Source organism: Centroberyx affinis, unplaced genomic scaffold, assembly GCF_046629955.1.
Source record: "Centroberyx affinis isolate AG114_WGS23_722 - 3 ecotype Tasmania unplaced genomic scaffold, CSIRO-AGI_Caff_v1 ptg001246l_1, whole genome shotgun sequence".
NCBI classification, from domain to species: Eukaryota; Metazoa; Chordata; class Actinopteri; order Beryciformes; family Berycidae; genus Centroberyx; species Centroberyx affinis.
Window position 1 is genome coordinate 479,975 of NW_027279757.1, and position 25,399 is coordinate 505,373.

The 25,399-nt window shown below is 45.4% G+C and overlaps 1 protein-coding gene across 3 annotated transcripts in view; it reads right to left on the reverse strand.

Annotated features, from left to right (window-relative positions):
• Nucleotides 1-25,399, reverse strand: part of myo1b (myosin IB) — a 71,045-nt gene that overhangs the window by 3,404 nt on the left and 42,242 nt on the right. Inside the window, exons 6-28 of one of the 3 annotated variants that reach the window (XM_071524900.1) lie at nucleotides 24,423-24,486; nucleotides 21,404-21,502; nucleotides 20,488-20,591; nucleotides 18,414-18,561; nucleotides 16,932-17,050; nucleotides 15,620-15,706; nucleotides 15,437-15,502; nucleotides 13,332-13,436; nucleotides 11,886-11,948; nucleotides 11,324-11,524; nucleotides 9,456-9,682; nucleotides 8,824-9,024; nucleotides 7,545-7,638; nucleotides 6,526-6,675; nucleotides 6,368-6,436; nucleotides 6,166-6,252; nucleotides 5,657-5,743; nucleotides 3,104-3,190; nucleotides 2,076-2,150; nucleotides 1,771-1,905; nucleotides 1,108-1,214; nucleotides 813-945; nucleotides 165-317 (exon numbers count right to left, since the gene is read on the reverse strand). In XM_071524900.1, coding sequence (XP_071381001.1) covers nucleotides 165-317; nucleotides 813-945; nucleotides 1,108-1,214; nucleotides 1,771-1,905; nucleotides 2,076-2,150; nucleotides 3,104-3,190; nucleotides 5,657-5,743; nucleotides 6,166-6,252; nucleotides 6,368-6,436; nucleotides 6,526-6,675; nucleotides 7,545-7,638; nucleotides 8,824-9,024; nucleotides 9,456-9,682; nucleotides 11,324-11,524; nucleotides 11,886-11,948; nucleotides 13,332-13,436; nucleotides 15,437-15,502; nucleotides 15,620-15,706; nucleotides 16,932-17,050; nucleotides 18,414-18,561; nucleotides 20,488-20,591; nucleotides 21,404-21,502; nucleotides 24,423-24,486 — 2,661 coding nt within the window. The remainder of the gene's footprint in view (nucleotides 1-164; nucleotides 318-812; nucleotides 946-1,107; nucleotides 1,215-1,770; nucleotides 1,906-2,075; nucleotides 2,151-3,103; nucleotides 3,191-5,656; nucleotides 5,744-6,165; nucleotides 6,253-6,367; nucleotides 6,437-6,525; nucleotides 6,676-7,544; nucleotides 7,639-8,823; nucleotides 9,025-9,455; nucleotides 9,683-11,323; nucleotides 11,525-11,885; nucleotides 11,949-13,331; nucleotides 13,437-15,436; nucleotides 15,503-15,619; nucleotides 15,707-16,931; nucleotides 17,051-18,413; nucleotides 18,562-20,487; nucleotides 20,592-21,403; nucleotides 21,503-24,422; nucleotides 24,487-25,399) is intronic. The other 2 variants (XM_071524899.1, XM_071524901.1) reach the window with 2 other exon arrangements.

The window sequence follows — 25,399 nt, forward strand, 5'->3', positions numbered from 1 at the left end:
TAATCGACCTAACAATTCATTGCACACCTGCCTACTTAAGAGACAACCAATTTTAGTACCTAAATAGACCTCAACCTGAACTGTATTGGTCCATTAACCTCTAATGGCCTTGGCTCCACTAATACTAAACATAAAGCATCTCTCCTTGTCCGGGTCTCCCTCACCTCTTTGAGTTTGAGAGCGAAGAAGCCGTCGCTCTGTGTGCTGACTGAAATGCTGGTGAGGTCGGGCAGCGGGACGCTGGCCTTCACCTGGCCCGTCTTCTGGTCAGCCAGCACAAAGCTGTTCTTGGTCAGCAGGAAGATTCGAGCTGCACCCTGGGAACCAGAGCAGAGACTGTGTTCACCTGACGAATGTCATGCTAATATTGTGCTACATAGCAATAGTATAGCAAAGGAAGGTGGATGCACAGACTGAAAAGTGTTTTTTTTTCCCTCTCAGTGCATGAAGGGTTTCTTTGATCTTGTAAGTGGGACAGCGTTGAGAGTACAGTATGATACCTTCTAATAAAAACTCCTGCCCAGACATGTCTGGCATTTTCTAGAAAAAAACAAAATGTACCAGTTGTAAAGTTGTCAGAAAGCATCTGTTTGCTGCAGACCTGGGTCAAACACGCATATCAAAATAGCTGAAATAGTTTTGGTGGGCTTGACTAGGCTTGTCAAGCGAGACGAAACTCCAAAGATACGGTCCCAAAAGTGCAAACACAGCGGGTCGCAGAAAGTAAATGCAGCTTACATTCTTGACTTTCACTTCTTACACACACTGCACGGATGGTAAATATTTTAGTGGGTGTGCTTGATCTCGGTTACCTTGCCGTTGGCCCTGTTAATCTTGTTGACAACGTCGGCCAGCAGAACCTTCTCCTCCACGGCGCTGTTGAGCTTCTGGTACTTGGGGTTCTTGCTAATTTCCACGTAGTCTCCTTTGAAAGGCTGGCTCACACTGAGACAAAAGGCAGAAACAAGGCTTTACACCAGACCTAACGTACAATTAAGAGATTCACTTGCCAATCCACCCCCCCAATTTCACTCTGTATAGATATTCCTTGAAAAACATTTATTACAACTAGATGAACAGCATTCTGCTCCTGTGTATTTCCAGTACCTGCTGGGGTAAAGAGTCTTCTTGTCCTTGAAGATCTCACTGGCCTCCAGCTTCTCCTCATACACCGCCTTCCTCTCCTCGGTGAACTGGCTCCTGTACTTCTTGCACTGAACACACACACACACACACACAAGCACCAAACATACTCTCATTACTACAACAACTAACAGGCACAATACGAACTGTAAAATGCCATAACATCATAATAATAAACTTATTTTATAGAGAACTTTTCAAAAGCAAAGTTACAAAGTGCTTCACAACAAGGAACAAGTGCAAGGAATAAAACATGTAGTGCAAATAAAAAATAATGCACTGTAAATAAAACATAACAGAGATAAAAACAAATGACAATAAACCAAAATATACAGTAAATATAAAATTCAATAATGAATGAGGCAGCTCATTCATTATTGAATTTTAGACTTATTTATATTCCCTTGCTTTCAGTGGCTCTTGAAGCTGCTAGTTTTGCTGTTATGTTGTCTTAAATTTGTATCTGGTATTCTGTTTTTGTCTATATGATATGTATTTTTATGTTTTTAATTCATTTTATTGTGAAGCACTTGGTTTTAAAAAGGCTACATAAGTAAAGTAACTTGGCTATTCAATAGTGGTGAATGGGACTTGATAGCAGAGACTAGGTGTGGTTATTTGACTGACCCTCCAGTGGTGGAAGATCCTCCTGAGCTCTGTGTGAGCCCCGTCCAGGAAGAGGTAGGGCCTGGCCGGCCAGTTCTTGTCTATGGGTGACATGGAGGGCATGGTGCTCTTCAAGCCCAGGAAGTATTTCTGCATCTGGACACACAGGCGCACAATGAATACCGTATGGCAAGGGAATTCAGTTGGATTTGTATAATGTGTACCTTTGTAGAAAAAAAGCTGCTTTCATCCGTTCACACTTAAGAGCTCAGATTTTTTGGTGTTTATGTATTTATTCAAGCGTAAAACATTCAAGCCCTACTTACAATTCTCTGGATGGTGAAGTCGTAGATCTTTCTGCCGGCGTTCGCCCTGAAGAACTTCCTGTACTCTCGGCGGACCTGTTACAGCGGGGGGAAAAAATAAACAAAAACAAGACCTGTCAATCACCTATTGTCAAGGTAATTGGATGAGGAGCAGGCAAGAAAAGGAAATAACTGACAGAGAGGATGACAGCGACAGACACGAACAGGACACTAGAATAACAGACGTTTGGTTAGTCACAAACAATTACCATGTATGACAGAGACCGACTGGAAAGGACAAAGTGAGCTCCAAGCTGCCGACTTGTAATCAAACATAATAAAAAAAACACTGCTCCAAATTAATTGCTGAAAAGTCAATGATTGTTATGGCAAATGACCTTCATGGTGACTTTAATTGCACAAATTGAGTTGTAAACAGCAGCACTGAGAGGTGCTGTGTGGTCAATTAACATGATGAAAAGATTAAGGCTGCAATAAATGACCAGTTGATGATGAAGACTGTTCCTCTAAAACCGGACAACAGGCACGCAACAGACAGATAACCACCAAAAAAGTAGGACACACACCTAAAGACAAAGAAATAACAGGTGATACAAACATGGTTTGCTACACAAAACAGGGTTGTTCATAGGGTTAGTTCCACAGTTCGGCATGCAGAGGATGCAAACATCACAGATAGTTAGACAGGTGGAGAAGAACACATCAGACAGACAGAGAGACAGACAGCCTCTGCCATGTCAGTCAGGGTCAGTTGGTTTAAAACTCTGCTGAGAGGGCTGCAGGCTTCAGGAACCCAAAAGAGGAAAAAAATAAAACTTGATGATCAGTTACTTTATCTAAAGCTAGGTGTTGATTCACTTTTAAGAAGTGTTTCACCTCGCGGCTTACACACTTCTGCATCCTCTAGCTGACAGAAATGTGTGCCAGTGCAAAGGGACTATGCCAGAATGAAGGTGGAGGAGGTTACATGGAAGTGGTTGAGTAGGTGGTAGAGCTGGTGGCGGCTGGGCCACGGGGCTGCTAGGTACCTTGAGTCCCTGCCAGTAGGCCCAAATCACAGCGACGGCGTGCTTACGCCTGGCTTCCTCCTTCAGTCTCTTTAGCTCCCTGCGAGCCTGTCAGGGGGAGGAGGGGAGGGGTAGGCAGGGAGAGACAGAGAGGCAGGAACAAATGAAGCGAGGGAAAGAGGAGAGGAAGAGGAGGGAGACACTCTGTCTTGCTCGAGGCGAACGCACATCAAACACACACACACACACACACACACACGCGCGTGCGTGCTCGCACGCATGTGCCCTGCGCGACTGTCAAGAGACTGAAAAGTACTGCTCCAATCTCCAGAGATGGAGGAGCTTGAAGCGAAATATAACACAGGACACTGTGGATCATATAAACATTTATCAGAGCAGCATCTGTGAGAGAAACGGACATGGCCCTTTTCAGTGGGGCTTCAAGTGTAAAAGGGGATGAGCATAAGTCACACAACTCAGGCGGCGGAAGTCGTCTCAAAGGGTCCAAACAACACTTCAATCTAAAAAAAAAAAAGAAAAGAAAAGAAAAAACCATTCCACAGCAAGCAAACATGCATCAAGCATGCATCAAGAAGCACACGGGAAGAAAAGAAAAGTCATGCAGGGAGAGCAAGCAGCATGCAGGTCAGGTATGGACCTTGAAGGAAGAAGATGCAAGCACACACCCAAGGCATGACCAGTGGACTGGTGTGTGTGTGAGAGAGAGAGACACTGACTGTAGAGGGCTGCCCCACCTCCTACATTTGGCATGCAGGCACTGTCGTTGGGAATGCCCATGAGGCTTAATAGTGACTTTCTTGCTAGCCAGCAGTCTTAGTGCCCCCAGGTCTGTCAGATCCAAGGGTCACTCACTGGTTCACTCATCTAGTTCTCACATTAAGTGGCAGACTGGCCTGTAAGGACGGGCTTGGCGGGATGGGGTGGGGGGTGTGTGACTGTTGGTACCATAAGACCACTCTTTTCACTTCAGCATGCAATGGTCCGCTGAGCGATGGTGTGTGTGTGTGTGTGTGTTATGGTACCTTGTCATACATTATAAATGAAATGGTGGTAATGGGTTGGGTTGAGTAGATTGATAGATATGTTGAGAGGGCATGGCACTAGAGGGGTTGTTTGGGGGTGGTTGGAGGGAGGGGGGGGGGGGGGGGGTGTTTGATGGAGGCGGCAGCTCACAGACGTCGACGGGCTTCCCAAATACCTTGGTGCCCTGCCAGCCGGCCCAAATGACCGACACGGCGTGCTTATTCCTCGCCGCCTCCTTCAGCTGACGCAGCTCTCTCCGGGCCTGGTGGGAAGCGGTGGCGGTTGTGGGAGGAGGTTAATTTCAATGACATTCAATTAAGTGTCCCAGGAGAGGTATTGAGTGGGTGTAAAAATAATAATAATAAAAAAAAAAAAAAAGCATTATGAAGCAACACATTGACCAAATACAACAAAAGATGCTAAGGTTAGGATTCCCAAGGCACTGACTGGTTAGAATGAAGGTGTGAGCAATATTCAGTAAAGCAAATAGATACCAATTGTAGAGCTCATGTTTTGTGACTTCCGCCATTTTCTGTGACTGCGGTGGGACAGTCTGGATTAGTATTACATTATCCGTAGCTCTGTAAAGACGTCAGCAGATAAGATGCCTTTGGGTTTGCCAAGAACGGCGGAGTACTGAAGTTCACGGCTGATTACTTCCGTCTGATTTGTCAGACGCGATAAGCTCCGTGTCTCTGCCTTAGCCATGTAGCGCAGAACAAATAGGCTTTAATGCCATCTACAATGAGTCAGTGGAAGCTCTTTGATCCTTATCACAGAAGGAGGCTATGAGACCTTGAGATAAGATGCTGATGAGTAACGACTACCAAAGATATCTTAAACTATAACACTGTAAAGTATGGAATAATATATGCCGTGCAAATGGTATGCATGCAGGCTGTAAAAGTCTGCACACAATTGCCAGGCAGATCCCAGAGATTAGACAGAGCCATTGAGGCTTTAAAAAGTGCCACCATATGTGCCATTATGTGGGCATGATTATTACTAAGAGCCCCCTGGTGTGTTGGTGGTGCTGTATAAAAAAAGAGAGGGTTCTTAGCATAATCTAAAAAGGACACTGCAGAGAATACATCGACAGCATGGTGGGCACCGATGGTTGAACAAATTGATAGATTACAGAAGAGGAGGGACAAACAGAAATCACCAGATTGGGGACAAACAAAAACCAAACAAACACGGAGATGAAAAAGATTTGGGTGCTGTTACTCGGGAGCGATAGTTTGGCTCCAGATCCACAGAAATCCAGTCAAACTTTCACAATACTCCCACACGTTAACACCTACGAGACGAAAAACGGGATGAGTTACAAACACCAGGGACGTTAGTCAGACCAGTGGGTGACAGAGGGACGGGGAGGGATGGGGGGGGGGGCGGGGGGGGTTCCATTCAGAGGGACTGATTCTATCGGGCGGTTCCACAGTGGGTTGGGACAGCATGTGGGAGGGGGGGGGAGGGGGGTGACAGGACAGCTGGGGGACGGCGACACACACCGCGGCTGGGTTGAAATACCTTGGTTCCCTGCCAGTACGCCCAAATTACTGTCACGGCGTGTGTATTCCGCGCCTCTTGCTTTAGGCGTCGCAGCTCCGTCCGAGCCTGGGGGGGGGGGGGGGGGGGGGCGTTGGTGGTGGCGGGGGCGTTAGGGTAGGACAGGTTGAGATGTGAGGAGGGGGAAAAGATTAAGGAGGCAGGAGAGAGGAAGAGAGGAGCAGGAGAAGAAGAAGAAGAAGAAAAGTGGCAGTTGTGTGATCAGCCACCGAAGCAGAGGAAAAAGGAGTAATAACGATAAGCATAAATTTGTGGAGGAACACGATGCTTGTAATACTGTTATAAACTTGTCTAGGTCATTAGCTGGAAGCACTGGAGTGAAAAGCATTAGATGGGGGAAAAAAAATAGAAAAATGACTTTTAAGTTTTAAGACTTCGAGATCATGACTAGACAGCCTGTATCAAAGCAGTGGAGGCCGACGCTCTGGATTGACTCCCCATCCCTTGCAGGACTTGGGACGCATCAGTACCTGAGTTCCGTGCCAGAAGGCTGCGATGGTGGTCACCGCCTCCTCGCATCGCTTCTGGTATTTCAGTTCTCTCAGGAGCTTGCGGGCCTGGTGAAAGAAAGCAACATGCATACACTTCAATGTCGTTTCTGTACTGATTTTTGCACTGTTTCTATGCTATATTTCATTCAAAATGAAGTGAATTCACAGGAGGGGGACGCACCTTCCATCCTCTGGCGAAGGACTGCATCACGATGGTGGAGCTCTTGATCTTCTGGTATTTCTTTTGTTGCTGCGAGACGGAAAGGGAAACAATATGAATCACAACTTCATCTTCTACTAAAAATCACTGTATTTTGCGGTTTCTGGGGGGAGCCTCACCGCGTATCGGCGGTACCACGCCGCCACCACCACCTGACTCTTCTTCAGCAGCAGAAACTCGGTGCGGCACTTCCAGCCGCGGTAGATCTTCTGGATGAGCGTGGCCAGGTCCTGCAGGCACTGCCTCCTCCTCTCCTCCAGGAAGAAGAGCTGCAGGGAGGAAGAGAGGATTAGACATTAAGACCCGGGGCATGTTCTCTTTTGGAAAGCACAACAAAAGGGGATCAGCCGGTGTCTCGGTGAAACTTTGAAATAAGCTGATAAAGGTTTTCTTTATCCGGCGTAATACTTTTATCTGAGCAAATTATGATGCAACAAGTAATGTTATGAGGCTGCAGAGATGATAACCATCTTGAAGACTTCAAAAGAGGTATGAGTCAAAGGTATGAGCAGTGATTGGGTGCTACTCATTACCTGCCCCAACACACTCACCCAAAAAACACTCTGAGAGACTTTTCCAGTACAGAATGATTCAGGAGACATGAGAAAAACATGGAAATCTGGATGAACACAGCTGAACTAGATGAACTATGTGGATAGCATCTCCGTGCAAGATTACAGCTGGTAGATACAGAAGGGAGATAAGTCGATCCTATAGAGATAGCGATCGTGGTTTAAAAAAAAAAAAAATCTCTTCTATGAGATCATGTTATTACAAGCTTTGTTTGGTCTCCTGCTGGCTGGGGAGAAAGTCCATTCTAACGCTGCAGGCTTTAAGAGCCCACATACAAGCGCTGAGTAAAAATGCTCATTTCCCATGCTAGATGGGATGGCTAAGTGAAGCCATGTGTTGTGAGAGTGGTGGTTCCGTGCTAATTGCTGGAGTGGGGGGGCCTCCGAGAGCAGCCCTTCCTGCTTTAGAAACCTCTTAATGTGAGAAAACGGGGCGCCGGAGCTCAACAGCCATTCAAACACGCAGCTTGATCTAGCCGAGTGTGAGCAACAGAAAATCCGCCCTCGTCGCGGATGAAGCTGAAGGAATCCAGGAATGTTTTATGTGTGCGTTGTGCGTTCTCTACCGTTCTGGGGTTCCTGATGAAGATCTTGGAGCGGCCATAGGACAACTCCTCCGCTGGGATCTGGAGGTCTGCCATCAGCACCTCCACTCCTTCCCTATGGGAAGCCAGAAGGGTCAGAGGGGTCATCCAAAGCACACTCTGCAACTCCAACATAGTCATAACCAACACAAACACGACAGGAGAGAAGCGGTGGGAGGAAAATGGACCTAACAGAGAGAGAAGTGGGTGCAGAAAGAGAGATAACAGAACATATAGATGCAGTATAGATGAGGAAGGGTTTGAGAAAGAGAGAGGAAGAATGGCATTTGGAGTAGATAGCAACATATCTAAAGTAGCATATGGAGGGAATACATGATGTGATGGTGAGGGGCTTAACTACAAGATACCAAATGTCTGGTACAGCCATCAGATAGTCAGAGTCGGTGCTTTTACCGACACAATAGATGAAACATGCAGGCCTGGCTGATATGGGATGGCAGGGGGAGATAATGATTAAACGTCTCAACATGTCGTGGCTGAGAGAGAGGGGGTCGCTTCATTTCTGATGAATGGTGAATGACTGCTATTCCCCCGTGCATCAAGACTGCTGCTAGATTCTGAGAGGACTTGTTTCATATGGTGTGTGTGCGTATGACCAGTGGTGGAAGAAGTACTGAGATCTTTTACTTAAGTAAAAGTAGCAATACAACAGTGTAAAGATACTCCATTACAAGTAAAAGTCCTGCATTCAAAATCTTACTTAAGTAAAAGTACATAAGTATTGGCAGCAAAATGTACTTAGAGTATCAAAGTAAACGTACTCATTATGCAAACTGTCCCCATTTAGAGAGTTATATTTTTCATAAATTACTGGAATATTAATACTGATTTATTGACATACATGTACATGTAAGCAGCATTTTAAAGTTGTCAACGTGAAGCTAATCTTAACAATTTAGCTATACTTTTGGGTAGTCTAATCTATAACAATGCTATTTTATAGTTATTTTATAAAGATGATCAAATGTTTTAAATATAAAATATTGATCTGAAAAGTAACTAGTAACTATAGTATAGTACTAAAGTAGAGAAAAAAGTACAATATTTCCCGCTAAAATGTAGTGGAGTATAAGTACAAAGTAGCATAAAATGATAATACTCAAGTAAAGTACAAGTACCTCAAAATTGTACTTAAGTACAGTACTTGAGCAAATGTACTTAGTTACTTTCCACCACCGCGTATGACTGTATATATGTGTGTGGGCTTGGACATAGGGAATAGGGGTAACTGGAGTGTTACCTGGCGGGCCCTCTCCAGTGGGGCCAGGTCTGCTTGCAGAGCATCTTGTAGCGCTCCAGGCAGGGCTCATAGGGCTGGCGGAAGGCGTAGCCCGCCCTCCTCACGCGCACGTTCTCCATCAGGCCCAGGTAGCGCACCTGATGGCAGACCAGGGACTCGGTGAAGATGTGGGCCGCCTTCTTGTCGTTGGGCTTGATGCACCTGAGCGACGGGATGAGAGAGAGAGAGGACGTACACGGGCCGGTCATATCAGATTGGCGTCATGCAGTCAAAATAAATAGTAGTAGTGTCGGGGTTTATCAAGATATGGGATGTCAGGCATTCATGTAGGTCGGCTGGATGGGAGCCTGTTTGCTCCATTTCCCATGTAAGCCAATTCTTTGAGCACTTATTTTGCTTACAAGACTTTCTGTCAGGTTGGCTGAATGCGAATCTCTCCTTTGATCTTTGTACTATGTTAACTAATCTGTCTTGCCAGGAATGAGTGATAGCATTTGTTTTTTATTTCATAAAATCTCTAATAAAAATGCCAGGGACTGCAAACTGCACACAAGCCCACAAACACACACAGGATCCTGGAGTCACTGAGTAATAATTGATATATAATGACCATCTAAATGATGGGACTTTACCGGATGTAGTTTGGGTTCTTGGTCTGCAGGTTCCTCATCAGCGTGCCCACCGACGCCTTGAACTGGAATCCGGCGGTTGGTGGTCTCTTCAGGTTGACTTTGGCTGGGTTGCCTTCGGGGAACAGCTGTTTGATGAGGCTGTGGTTGGCCTTGTACATGGCCTGCGACAGGTCGCGGTACAGCAGGTCATTATTCTTGTCCACGAAGCCCTCGACGCGGTACAGCACCTGGATACAGAGAGAGGAAAAACACTGATCATAGAGGTCTCTCTCAATTTATCATGGAAAGGAGCGCAAATCACTACAAATGAATCAAAGTATCAACTCTCCTCCCAGAACCTTTTTATTTCAAAAGTTTCAATATGTGGGTGTGTACAGCATCTGTGCATATTGACCACAGTTTACACAAGTCAATACACAGAGTTCAGGGTATCAGGAACACCCTCCTAATATTGAGTTGCACCTCGTATCTGCACAATCCATGTCTCAATTATCTCCAGGCATACAGCTGCACTAGGTAACTTGGAAGGCTGGTGGCTCCAAATGGCAGCGAGAGGTAACTGAAAATTGTTTTAACTTAAATATTCTTAAATAACTCAACTAAAATACAACTTAAATACTCAGAAGTCATGCAACATGATGTCAGTAAACTGCTCATGTCTACCAAACTGGCCGTCTGTGATGCTTCATACCAAAGGATACCAAAGGGACCAGAGAGGAAAAAGATCTAAATTTGGTGAGTCCAGCTTTCTCTGGACAGAGCGCTGCCAATTGCCGTTTAGGAGACATTTTGTATTTCATTTGGACAAATAGGATTAATGTACAGCATCTCAGTGTATATTAGTATTGTAGTTGATTGCTCAACCAAGCTGAGGAATTGCAAGTTCACCAAGCATTTTACTGCAGCGTTATGTTGACTGAGCAGGGATTAAAGGTTTGTTTACTCAGAAAATCCATAGCTTTCCAGCTACTCAGTTTTCTTCATATCCACCTTAAAGGAATAGTTCACCCAAAAATGAAAATTCTGTCATCATCTACTCACCCTCATGCCAAATGAAACACAGGTGAAATTTGTTTGTCCATATAACACACAGGGAGGTTGCCAGCACAACTCCATAAGCAGCCTTCTCCAAAACAACTGAAGTCAGTGGGGACCAGTTCTTCAGAGTTCACTTCACCTGTGTTTCAACTGGCATGAGGGTGAGTAGATGATGACAGAATTTTCATTTTTGGGTGAACTATTCCTTTAACCCCCTGCCCCCCCCCCACACACACATACCCCACCCCGGCCCCAATATCACCCGTGACTGCACCTGAGGTTAATCAGAATTTACATGTCGTGGTGGAGTCTCCAGCGTACCCATGCCCACTCATTTCATGTTCTCCAGTAGTGTCGGCATCCTGACGTGGTCATGTTACAATCTAAATCTCCTCAGTCTGTTCTGCATTTCCACGATAGCACAACTCTATCCTTGAACAAACTTTTTGATCTGCAAAAATCTAGGGCTGCAACTAGCGATTATTTTCTCGATTAATCAATTAGTTGTTTGGTGTATAAAATCTCAGAAAATGGTGAAAAATGTCGATCAGTGTTTCCCAAAGCCCAAGATGACGTCCTCAAATGTCTTGTTTTGTCCACAACCCAAAGATATTCAGTTTACTGTCATAGAGGAGTAAAGAAACCAGAAAATATTCACATTTAAGAAGCTGGAATCAGAGAATTTTGACTTATTTTTCTTAAAAAATTACTCAAACCGATTATCAAAATAGTTGGCAATTAATTTAATAGTAATAATGACAACTAATCGATTAATCGTTGCAGCTCTACAAAAGTCCCTGCTGCCCTGTGTGCAGGCTCCTGTCCAGTACCTTGCCGGCGTAGTGCTGGATGCGGAAGCAGCTGTGCGGCAGGCTGTGGTCGGTCAGGAACTTGGAATTCTTGCTGAGGCGGCTCTCAAAGTGCTGGTGCTCGGCGCAGATGGTGTTCAGCTTGTCCAGGAAGGTGTCGTCGGTGACCGTCCCGGGCCTCAGGCACTCTTCGTCCAGCATGGCCAAGATGCCGTTCTGGTTCTGCTCACAGGAGGGTGAAGAGCCGGTAGGGTGACATACGGGAGGTGGCGTAAATTGTCAGACATAAATTCATTCTAAATCATTGAAATTTGGTTCAATGTTTACTTACTGGCTTGTATTTGTTGTCTGTAAATCACTTTGTAATGGTTTTGAAAAGTGCTACACAAATAATGTTCATCATTATCATTACTCAAGTTAAAACTGCACTGTGAGGCCTCTTTACCTCAGTCGTAAATCATCTGCCAATGCTGAGACAATCACAGCATTTACCATTACTATGTCGGACTCAAATGAAGCGTGGATGCCTGCTAAATTGGTTTGTTTGCTTTCTGAGAACCGGGAAACACCCCAACGGACTTACATTCTCAATGAGGTCGCAGATAATGGCGTTGTTGAAGTACTCGATGTTGGTCCACTCGATGCCCTGTAATAAAGAGAAATGAGGGTCAAAGGGTCAATGTTTTTCTCTTGCTCTCACCAACTTTCACTGAAGTTTCCAGGAAAGCTCTCCCACATCAGCTACACTCAGTTATACAGAACGGCTACAGAGTGGCTGAAGAAGATGAGACTTCTTGACCATACCTGCATTTAGAGAGCTAACTGAGCACCCAGTCAAGCACTTAAGGAAAGACAGTCACCTAATCACTGTTAATCTCATCCAGGCCTTTTGCCCATTTCAGCCAGACTGACAACTTTTGCTCTGATTCTTAATGCATCCATTCTTCTAAGTGAGCATCCTTTTTTTGTGCTTCCCTCCCTATTTTATTTCATTTTATTTATATTATACACGTTTTGTGTATGTGTTTTATTTATTTTATTTAGTTTTCTGTATGTGAATGTTTTCTTTTTTGTCTCTTCCTGGGAGTTTGGGATGGGTGGGGGTTGGAGAAAGGTGTTGTTCTAGTTCTCTGTTCTAACACATCAAAAAACGGTGGAAAAACATTTTTTGGAACACAGATTTGTACTTTGTACTTGACTTTTCTATGATTCCGGCCTCCAATAAAAATATATATCTATATTTAAAAAAAAGTATGCTGTCGTATTTGGTGCAACAAACGCTGTAATATCATATGCAGTATATGTATATTGGTTTCACAATCATTGAGTCTGTTGTAGGACAAGGTTTCACAGCTAATGAAATGGGCTGGGAAAGTGGCTTTGGCTGTTGTGAGCCATGTGACTCAGAGGGACAAGTTTTTTTTTGGGGTGGGCGTGACTTAAACTGAGATGGGTGACTAGCCATGTGAGCTGCTGACGCCTGATTGGTGGTCCTCCCTCCTCTCTCCCGGACTGTGGTATTTTCCCATGCACTATATTGGATAGCAGCCAGGGAGTGGAATATCATTGGTGTTGTGTGTGCAGAAGTGGTGGGGTGTGTGTGTTTACTCTCGCTGGAGTGAGGGATCACTTCCGTCCCCAAAAATCCGTGGAGGGAGGCGGGCGGAGGAAAGCGACGCATAGGAGTGATGGAGGGAGTGATGGACAAACGACAGAAGCAGTGAGCACAAGACGCGACTGTCAAGCAGAATTGCGACTGGATCGGGAGCAAGAATGCGGATCTACCCTTAAACAGTCGAAAAGGTTCAACAGATGAGTGACATGACCGGGCTGAGGTCATAGCTCACACGCTGCAGCGGCCGCCGTGAAAAGCTGTTCGCACTACAAATTGGCGTGATGACATATGGAATGATATGGGGTGCGGGTGAAAGAGGGCTTCCAGGGCTAAGGGGCTAGACCTGCTGGGAAATTTCTCCCAGTGTTAGGAGGGCAACTCTCCACCACCCCCCCTACTCTACTGCTGACCTACCTCTCGAACATACTCCTCCTGCTCCTCGCGCAGGGTCAGCTCGATGAAGATCTGCTGCAGCTTCTCGTTGCAGTAGTTGATGATGAACTGCTCGAAGCTGTTGTCCTGCGGGAGCGGCCGTAGGGGGAGAAAACAATTAGTTCCATCTGTCGTTAGCATGCTGAAGTCTCCCCTCCCCCTCCAGATGCATGCAGCAGGATATCATGAGGCGCTACAGTACATACATAGTGCCGGTGGTGGTGGGCCGCAACTCGCCCGGCCTGAACTTATGTTGCTCTGCGATCTTGTTAGCCCTTCTAAATTCCTCTGACAACTCTTCTGATGTTATGTCATGTTAAAGAAAATGTCTCTTTACAAAAAAAAAAACAACAACCCTTGACCGCATCTGTCTGCTTACTCCCACATCTCTCCTTTTGCGCTGTGGGAACTGTTTACTGGCCGTAAATTTTACACAGAGCGAGCAATAATCAACTTAGACAAGCTAGAATCTATAGCTCTCCCTTTGCTGGGAGATTTACAACCTCATTGCTTTGACAACCATTATTGAACAGAGTTCACCAATTTGGACAGTAGTACAGTGGACCTGTAAATCTTCAAGGTGTTACGTGCAATGATAACCCTTATCAGAAGAGGTTCCTGTAAATTGTTAGGCCGTTCATTAAACAGTGATGGATTGTTAACCATTTGAAAGCCTCACCCACTTTTACTCTCCACTTCTCACCAATTATTGTCGATTATGAGCATTTAGTGGTGAGTCGTGCCTCTTGGCTGGTGGTGTCATTGTGTGCTGGGTTAGATGATGTCCATTTGCTTAGGATACTTGTCGCTATGGTTAGAACAGCATGTCTAGTCTACAAGCTGTGAGTGAAGGACGTAGCTGGGTTTCTCAGCAACTGGGAAACAGGCAGGATACATGGCCACAAGGGGAGTGGCTTTGACCTTTAAAGGTACTGTTAAAATGTGTCCTCCATTTCCCTTGACAGAGAAACCAGGAAGTCATTTTCACCACTAAAAACACACATACACACAATGGCAAATCGAAGCATATCTATCCCCAAGTGGCAGCAGACAACAGGCTGAAATGTGACGAGCTCATATTATAACCCTGTCATGGCTTGGGACAAGCTGTTTACGATAACTTAAGGAAGCTACCATCTTAAAACTATCTTTTAAAGTCAATGGACCTGTTCTTCAGGGATGTTAATTCACTAACCCTAAGGTGCAGTAAAGTCCCTGCATCACCAAAACTTTTATTGCCTACGTTTCTGGGAACAAATTGGAGCAATAACTGATGACGCACTCATTTGGTCAATGTGATAAAATATGAAAAGTTTTTTCTTTACATATGGCTTCAAATAGATTTCTGGTGATTTTTTTGCTTGCTCTCCATTTGCCCTCCATTACAATGATAGAATCATAATGAACTACAAGATTTGCCACATATCTTGTTATAACCAACTGACACCCATGCTGTTCTTGGATATCAATTAAGCCTAGTGCCTGACTAAAAACAAAAAAAAGACAACTTCTCTGAAACTGAACTGAAATTAGCCTTGGCCTAACCAGTATCTATTAAACTGATTTCATGCGTTTCCAATCAGAAAGCACAGCAGTTTAGCAACTATATTTTGCCATAACGCAAAATGGTGCATAAGGCTCCTTTAGTCACATTTTGCAGCCATCGTCTTTTCAGCCCCGGGTGTCCTGTGTCGTCTTTAACGAGGAGCTGAATTAGAATTAAAGGGGTTTTAGATCACAGCATGCACACTGGCACGGCAAACGCCCCTCGGCAGGTGTTACTTACTCCGTCCTGGAGACCCAGACAACACAACAGTCAGGAGAGAGGGAGGACTTGAAAGTGAGTGGGGGTATGGAGAAGACATGCACTTATGGAAATAACGGTTTCATTCATTCATCAACCCTCAGTTCTTGTAGATAAGCATTTGGTGAAGTATCTAACATGCAAACGGTTGCCAGCGGCCCAGGGCCTCCTGCAGGCAAACGACCTGGGGCAAAATCCTTTTTAATCTAATAAAATGTGTGGGTGGTCAGATGCCGTCTGCATGCCTGATCAGAACGAGAAGTGTGTGTTTGATTCGTCTTACCTCAAATATCTCAAAGCCATAGATGTCCAGCACACCCATGACCTTGTGGCGAGTTTTGGCTTGAGCCTGCAGAGAGACAATGGCCAAGGTTAAAAAGGTGGTGAGATTTTGGGGAACTGCAAGTCTGAATTGGCTGGGCTAATGACAAATGACAGTAAAAATGTATAGTAATAATATACATACCTTGATGCTTCCATTGATCCTGGTGACTAGCCAGCTAAACAGACGACTGTAGAGATTTTTGGCAAGTGCATCACGAGCATAGTAGGCCTGTAAATAAACATACAATATTGGTTTAATACATTAACAAGAAATACATCTTCATTTACATACAACATGTTGCCATGTGAGCCTGTTTCAACATGTATCACTGCTACTACTAGGAGGAGGCAGCTGCACATGGTCAAATACATGTTATTACACATTAGAAGTCATGGAGATGGCAACCAGAGGCTCAGACTTCTGCAGCTTGTGGAAGTGAAAGTGCAGAATAACATCACGCTTAGTACATTCCTGCCATGACATTTCCCCCGCCCCATTCCAGGCCTTCCACGGCGCACCGGGGAAATTATACATCAAATCGTCTGAGTGGGCGCCTTGCGAGGATAAATACTACTCCTATGGCTCAGGAGGGTTCATCTGCTGGCGGGCCGCCGGCTGGGAGTAGAGTGCCTTGTGTAAAACTTGGAAAACTAAACCAAAAGACAAGTAAGTGGAGGCAGGGAACGGAAATAAGTGACCCTGTGGTGACATCCGTGCAGCTGCCAAAACCCCAGACAGACAGGCACTTGTACAGGTTGGTGTTGAAATCCACCAGATTAGCTGGATGCCGTTTCAGATTTGTCTGACTACTTTGATGCTTATTGTATGCGAGCGTGTAAATGAGTGTCTGCCGTTGTTCCTCCTTTTTTTTTTTTTGTCCCCCAAGCTCCTTGTTTGCGCTATGGGGCCGGATGTTTCTGTGGAGGAGCGAAGGGGAGGGAGGAGGGGGGGGGGGGGGGGGTGTTATGTGAAAACCACCGAGGAGTTTTGAGATTTTCTACACCGACTAAAATAGAGTACAAGGATTAGAGGACACCACCGGCGCGGGCCTTAATCTGCAACTGTGGATGTTCACATTATTGGGAGGTCAGGTTGATCCCCGGAACCATTTCCCCCTTTTTTTAAGCCGCTTTTGAAGCAGGAGGACCCGTGTCTGCTGCATCCCCTTCGTATCAACACTCCCCGCGAGTCTGGGTGAACTCGCTAACCTCTCAAATGTGACCTACATTGGAATTTCCAGGAGGGATACCGCTCATCTATAATGGAGGGGTTTCTGTGTAGGGTTGACGCGGATGTGGGTCAGCAGCCGCCGGAGCAAGTCGGGGGGAAGTAATGGCGCCTTTATCTTTTCATGCGCTGTGCGTGTGCGAGCGTGCGTCTCCCCGGTAACCTGTCAGAAGAAGACCGCATCGCTATAAACGGAGCGAGACGGATCGGTAGCTTTCCCTCTGACCTGGGCCACGTTCAGCGTGGTGGACACTTTCTCCATCTTGGCCTCCACCGTGCGGTAGCTGAACGCCCTCTCCAGCACCGACTGCTCGATCCCCAGCAGCTCACACATCTCCTTCAGGTCTGCAACGGGGCCAAAAGGGAAGATGTTAAACGACAAGACACCATTAACGACGAGACACCAGGGGAGAGGAGGGGAAGACACAAAAGGATATGACCATCATGTAAAATACAGACTTCTCTTACGCAAGTGCACCCTGCATTTAGGGCATGTTCCTTTCTCTTGCCATGCATGTTAATATCAAGCTCTATTCTCTAGTTTAATGCTGCATGTGAACATGGAACTGATGGAACAAGTAGGTCATCATGATAAAGAGGTCAAGTCTGTTTGTCAGCCACTGACACACTCTTTACATAAACTCATTGCTAAAAGATTTTTTTTAAAGAAAATTTAGACCAAACCACCTGGCTATCCCACCCAAATTTGATGAAGTACAAAAACAGTCCCCAATTCTCGGAAGGTTTCTCCAACACCTCAACCTTGAAAATGTTGTGTCGGGAGGCCACTGTGATGGTTTGTTGATGCAGTATAAATAAATCTTACGCAAATATGCAACTAAGTGGAAATCAGCATCAAAGGCTGTCTTCTTTATAGAGCAATGAAGCTAACAATTGTCAAATACAGCAATGTTTGGAGAGGAAAACTAAGAAGTACTAACTGTGACATAATCAAAACATCTACAGACTAATGGCTCAGCCTCCAGCTGTCAATAAATGGATTTGTGTGGCTCTGATGAGACAGTAACCACACTGGTAGAGACATGGGAGGCAAAATAAGCCAGTACAATTTTGGAAAGTAGAGTATAGGACTGAGTGTCTTCCATGACCACAAAGTTGAGTTCAACATGATAGTGTATGATTAACGTGGATTACATGCATTTTTCTTCGCAAAAAAGGATGGGTCATCCTACGGCCTGGCAGTGAAACATGCAAATGTAATATTTGCCTAAAAGAGAACAGCTGGGTGAGTGATAAGGATAGCCAGTTCTCACCAGGTAAATCATCAATCAAACACAAATACACGGCGACAAGGACGAGGGCTAGAGTCAAGCGACCAATAGGTGGCGGTGGCTCAACAGCAGCCTGACAGATGAAAAGGGAAAGCAAGCCAAATGGACTAAGCGTGGGTCATAAGGCTTATGTCTACTTGGCTTATGTGTATTATCTACACTGTTCATACTAGCAAATTGTTGGGATTGAGGTGAGATTTAGGTTTTGACAGGTATGATCTGTCAAAGAGTTGAAGGAGTAGTTATACGCACATCACGTAGGTGCAAGGCTATCAGAAAAACTGTGTCAATGAAAAAAGGAGTAACGCCTGCACACTTGCTCCATGCCACAAAAGTTTAATGGTGACAACGTTTCGATCCTACTCAGATCTTCGTCAGGTTAAAAAAGTTTTGATCTGATGATCTGTCAAACCCACCGTTTTTGTCTTTGACGCGGCTCTCGTCGAAGCCGTTGCAGCGAGACTCGGGCTTGAACTCGATGTTGCCCAGCTTCAGCACGGCCGCCACCAGCTCCAGCACCGACTGCACCTCGTCCTCCATGAAGCCCACGATCTGCATGGCATTCTGAGAAGGCAAAACAGGACGAGCGGGTCATTGATCAGCTGATATTCATTCGCATGGTAACGGGGAAACATGGACACAGAGTGGCGAAAGGGTACCGAGTTGCAAATGCATCAGATTTGGAGAATGGTACCGCAGACAGCAGTTCATGACTGAACGATGATTATGCATTTGTTGCACTCTGTCAGCATAGTGACTTGAGTTGTCACGATAACTGAAATTTCAATACTAAATCAATACTATTGTGAAAGACTGAATTTAACATAGAATTTTATAAATATATATTTTCAGTAAATTCAATTAAATTCCGTTCCAACATCACCACCAGAGGGCGGTAATGTGTCGATGTGAATAGTTAAAAGAAGAAGACGAAGGATTGCAATAGACAGTGAGTCTCTTGACAGTGGACTGCAGCAGTCAGTGTAAGATTCAACAGCTGAAAACACCAGTATCAAACAGTCCACCACATCTTGAACTGGATCCCAGTCCACCTAAACTGGTTGACAAACATAACATAACATAACCGTAACCAACTGACATAAAGCCCCTGTGCAAAAGTTGCTACAAAGCTGACCAAGTCAAGTATGGAAACACACTGCTTGAAGGTTTTTCTTGTATACCATGGTAGTGTAACATTTTTAGATATTACACTTAGTGTTGGTACTGAAGTCAAAATTCTGGTATTGTGTCAACACTAAACGCAATAGAGGTTGAGGAAGGGGAAAAAACTGTTGACAAGGCAGGGCTTCATACCCTGCGGAGAGACCCATTGTTCAGACGGAACGGCCTCTATTGTGTTTCCATTAGTGAACCGCAGCTGTATGGGGAGCGCTAAGGAAAACTCAATGTGTGAGGTGCTGAGAGGCAGGATATGCTGCGATTCAGGAGGAGACGAGCACGCTAGAACGGTGATAAGCAACCGTGTGCCATGGAGGGCCAAGAGTGCAGGTTTTCATTCCAAACAGAAGACTACAGCAGGATCCTTGTCCGTCCCTTCAGTAGAATACAACAGAGCGGGAGCAGAAGGTAGTAGAGCTTAGTGGAGCGGGACCGATAACAACTGAGTACAGTAGAAATGGGCTCTTATAGACACAACATCCTATGAGTCATCATCAGGAGGGACAGGAATGGCACTGTACATGGAGACAAGGTCCTGTGTGTGTGTGTGTGTGTGTGTGTGTGTGTGTGTGTGTGTGTGTGTGTGTGTGTAAGCATGTATGGATGAATAAGGAAGCAGCTGCCTTTTCTCCTGTGGTTTTCCCACAGAAACGCCGCTGCCACTATGCACTGTACAAGCTGAACCGTTGATGTAATTTTTGTTGTGTGTGTGTGGGTGTGTGTGTGTGTGGGGGAAATGGAAATCTCTGCTAGTTCAAAGTTCATATGGTTACGCAACAGGTAGGAGAGCGACTGTTGAGTGTTTTCACAATCAAGGAGGACAGGAGCGATGTAATCCGCCCTCTGTTTGTTGGTTACATCAAGGAGATAAGGAGAGATCAGACCACCTTCACCCTCTGGAACAGGGCTAAGATGAAGCTGGCTGGGTGTAATGAACGACACAGAAGTATGGAAGGCCACTGGAGAGAGGCTGTGCTTGTGACGAGAGTGTGTGTGTGTGTGTGTGTGTCTTGTACTTCTAAAACTCAAACTGGTTCTCACAAAAACACTTTATTTTATTCTATTTTATTACCTCTTTTCTTTCATTACCTTCCTGCCCTTGGCACTGTGGCACCTGAATTTCCCCAAGGGGATCAATTAAGTGCCACCTTATCTTATCTTATGAGGACATTTTAGCAAGGTCCTAACTTCTTCAGTTTAGGACTTGGGTTTAGGGTTTAGGGTTAAGATTAGAATTAGGATACGGTTAGGGGAAAGGTTAAGGGTTATTATTAGTAAGACAAACATGTGCAGTGTGTGTGCAGTACTCACTCTGACTGTCCTGAAGTTGGCAGCATCGTCCAGCCCGTTGACTGTGGCTGAATCCAGGCTCAGGTAGTTGTACTTGCTGAAGTCTCTGTCCAGCTTCAGCTTCTCTGTGAGACACAAACTTTGTACTTAAACCACATTTAGCCAGGCAGATTGACTAAATCCAAAGAGCAAATTGAATCTTATTTACATTAAACGCCAGGGGGGACCAGTAGCAAGACGATGGAGAGTTACACACCTACATACTGCATGGTAAAACCACAATCTTGTAATGGTGGCTTACACAGCTGTTCCACTGAAGGACAAGGTACCTTCATAATATAATACTTTGACCCGTGGTTCGAGGAGAAGTTACAAACTTCTCTAACCTCCAGGGCCACTGCCACCCCAAGCAAGATTTCTATGCAACGCATCGAGACACAAAGCTACTGTTGTGCACATTACTCTGGAAGATCGAATGGCCCTCTTAAAAGCCCCATATCTAGTATCAAGGAAATCTATTCCTCTCGCCGTCGCATGTGTCGTATTTGATTACGGGTTGCATTAACTACAGCCGAATCAAGCCCCTCTGATGTGTGGACTCTGGTGCACCGAGTCAATGGCCATTATATTGTTCTCCTGTGTCCGGGACATAAAACAATGCCCCCACTCTGCTGAAAAGCAAATAGAGGGAACAGGTTTCAGGGCCTGTCTTTGTTCTCTGCAGTGTTTGTTAGGCAAGAAGACGGTGTCATTAATGCGTTAACCACGTGTTCTTACAGCGCCAAGCTTGCTGGAAAATGCCTTGCTCATAGCAAAATTGCTTAGTGCAGCTAAATATATTTCTATCCGCTATGACTCTCAGAGACAGTTGGAGAGAAATTCCATTTGTGGCATACGCTACTCTGCAAATACGTCTTTCCCTGGTGTTGCGACTCACTTAGTGTGTCCTCGGAGGCTCCAGACAGGAGCTGGTAGAAGACGTGGAAGTTCCTCTCTCCTCTTGGCTGCTTCACCACCCGCGACTTCTCCAGCAGATCTGGAAGAGGAGAGGGCGGCAAAAGGAGAACAGCAAAAGGAAACAATGAGACACAACAGTCAGTTCCTAACAATAGACTTCAGTTAGGAAATGTTAAAGTGGTGATTCACAGAGGTGTCCTTCAGTGAGAATAGTGTGGCAGATCTGTTGCAGTAAGCATTAAAGAGGCGAGTGTCCAGCCCACATCTGTATGGAGCTTAGATGGGTCCCTGGTGGTCCGAACAAATATTTGAGTTGCCAAGACGACAGAGCCAGTGTTGGTTCTCCCATTGTTCATTATGTTCCTGAGTGTGTGTGTGAGAGAGAGTGTGTGTGTGTGTGTGTGTGTATATAGCTGGGACAGGACAGAAGTCTCAGAGGAAGAAACCACACGAGGAGATCAAACGTCAGCTCCTTCTCCTGGGCTACCAACCAAGTGCAACACTACCTGATTAAAAGGCGATCCATCATCTGTTCACCGCAATGGACGTAGCATGATTTAATTAAAGACCAATTACAGAACTGAGCAGTGACTGCGGTTGCTTGAGATCTACTGCACTGCCACTCCGGCTGGACAAGAACGCTCCGTTTCTCTGGTTAGAAAAGCATCTTATTTTATGGAGACGGTGAGATGTGAGGTACTGCAACTGCTATCTGCTAGAGCCGCTCCGGGTCTTGTTGATCTTCAGTTCTCACCTTGCAAATTCTGACTCATTCACTCTGTGGGCAGTGAGAGGCTGGGAAGGACCACTTCACGCCGCATTTATAGGTGCACTCCTACCAGCGTCTCATCAAAGAGCTGTACAGAGACACCCGGGGTTGTCGGCATTGGTGGGCGAGCAGGCTGATCATGAATCTGTGGCGCCCACTGGCCCTGTATCGCATTAAGTGGCTCTAGAGCGGCCAGCTCATCAATAATACAAGGTCTATTTAGCGAGTGGCTGGCAGCACAAATACAGAGCAGTGATCAAAAGAAGCAGAGTGGGAAAAAAACAAACTGAAGAGCCACTTACTCTTTCACTTAATGTTTCTCTGTAAAAACTTTTAAATGTGTGTATTTTTAATACACTTAATCCCTGTTTTGCTTTGTGCAGATAGCCATCTGCAAGCAGGCTCCAACACAACATAATATGAGGGGGGGGGGGGGCACGGGGGGGTTCGATGAAGAGTTTTCAGAGACATTCTCGCCCTAAGGGGCTCTGACGTGACCTTCCACCTTTTGTACAGCCAAACAGCTCAGTCTTCTTGTTATTGCTTTTTAGTACCACAGCTAGCCAGCTCTCACATGCCTGCTGTAAAGCATCCTGAACGGTATTTGTGGCATGCTGCGTTCAGGATATGCTCCTTTAGATAAGCAAACATACATTAAAGTAGCAGTGTGGGTACAAAAAAGGCCCCCATATCCTGTTGTGGTGTTTTGACTAAAGGCTTTGGCTCTTCGGCTGCCAAAAGCTCTGAGCTTAACCACACTATCATTACCAAAGCTACTGAGCATTGGCATCACAAAAATTATAGCTGATGCTCCTCTCTCTATCCAGCGACTCTGCCGTGCCCAGTTAGTCTTAGGCTCTTGTTTTTCTATCTCCGTTATAGAAAGCGCTGTGGGCCCAGAGGCTGCAGAAAGAGGGGAAGAAAAGGAGGCATGAGCTAAGAGGCAAAGAGCAAGCCAACCGGCCCTGCCCTCCAGGAACATCCACATCCATCCATCTGTCCAGACAGCCAGCCAGCCCCGTCTGAAGCAGTCACATGTCCGTGGCTCTCCTTCAGACATTTCCTTGTGTTGGACTAACTCAACAGACTGACTGACAGAGGCTCATTTGTGCCTCCGCCATAAGCGCCTCTCTTTGTTTCCGTGACCTCTGGCAGAAAACTCAGCACAGACAAAACAGTGTGAACAGAGGCAAGATGAAACCAAAACAGAAAAAAAAGGGCTGAGAGGAGAAAAGTGAGTGGGTGGAATGTCTTCGTTAATCAGTCCGTAAATGTCGCCGATTAATTTGAATGGAGCATTAATCAATCCTAAATACTTGATAGAAAAGGTGCTACCTAGACTGAAAATCTGAATGAAGGAAGAATGGATACGAGGAACAAGACAGAAATATGTTTAAATTATATTACATTACATGCCCAAATTATTTTGGGCATTTTTAAATAGAGGGAGTGTCGGACATGTTCCAGTGCACAGTGTGTTTTTAGTGCTGTGCCACTCACCCCTCCATTGACTGGGAACAAAATCAAACTATTGATCTAGCTCCCTTGCTCACTTTGATGGGGCAGCAGGATGCATCAGGATACCGGTATGCTTTGATTGACCCTCTCACAGCATGTTATCTTATATGGTGTGTGTGTGTGTGCATGCATGCATGTGTATGTGAATGTCTGTGTGCATGTAACCTCGCATAGCCACGACTCCGGCTCAAACTACAGAAGTCTGGAGAAATCTTAACAGCAATAATGATGGAAACTTTTTCTACCTGGGCAGAAAAACAAACCGGAGGCGCCGTTTCCAGGAGCTAGTGCGAGAAACCCATTTCAAACCCAGAGCCAATTAACGCTGCCTTTGGCTCAGCAGGGTCTTCTTATCCCCCATTTTAAGACGAGAATTTCTCCAAACCTCCGTCGTCCGAGCTGGAGGTATGGCTACGTGGGGTTAGTGTGTATGTGACAAGCCATCCTCAAAGTGGGATGCCTGTATGGCTTGATGTTTAACTGAGCTAATTGTGTCACTGGGAGACAGCGCAGCAATCGGTCTAAGGTTCATAAAGATATCAGAAGAGGAAGGAACTTGTCTTGTATGAGAAAGCGTGAGAGTGAGTGAAGATTGTGTCTGTGCCATTAATCATTCCTGCGCAATCACTTACAGGAAGAAAAGTTTTTTTTAACAAGGGTTTACTAGGACACACCATTTTATAAAAGGGACATTCCACCCAATAATACTCACAGTTGCTGATGACTCCACCCAGAGGATCTCCTTTGAAGTCAAACTCGATGTCCATGTACTTCCCCTGTGGACCAGAACGCAGCAGTTAGTAGAGAACTTCCTGAAACCAAAACACCCTGATTATCATATCATAGATTATCATAGGCTTCTGAAAGACGAACAGAAAAGAGTGGTCTCATCTTACCAAGGCAATGACCTTTTCTAGCCTCTAGGCCACACTGCCACACTGCCAAAATAAAGTAAAATGGACCAGTGGGATTAATTGAGTCCCTGGCCCACCTCTTGATGACAAAAGAGGCGAGAGTTCACAGCGAGAATTTCTGCACCCCGCAGTGAAACACAAGCCCTTGAAGACCCAATTACAGTCCTTTCCCCTCAAACTCCATAAAAGTCACAGCCTCCGGGCGATAGATGTATTCATATAACCAGCTGCCAATCACAAATAGAATTGCTATGAAATATCTGGCCTCTGTGGAGGAAATTACCTTTTTTTCCCTCCTCTTTCTCTCTGTTGGAAGAGTAAAACAAACCATCTCAGCCCCGCTTTCTCCTTCTGTTTGAAGCTCGGAAGTTAGAACAGTGAGTCCTGTGTGTGGGGCAGTTTGATTTTTTTCCCTCTCTCCTTTATTTATAAGCAGACAGGCCCTCAGAACAGGCCGAGCTCAACTGGCGAGAGGGCTGAAGCCAAACTCAATAAGTCTGCCGCCCTCTGCAAAATGAAGTGACAGTTTGATCCGTTTGATTCATAGGTGATGCACTATGGCTAACTGGCATCCAGTGGCGAGGCCTGAGGTCCTTGTCCAGCGGTTTATTCCAAGGTTACCTAAATATAAACAGGTCAGGGTCATGCTCCTTTATAATACTCCCTGTTATGACTACCTGTAAGCCTGAGCATTGGGACAGACAGGTGTTATGTTGCACAGCTTCATCAGTGCCACTGCACATGGAAGATGGCATATGGTGCAAAAACAGAAAAA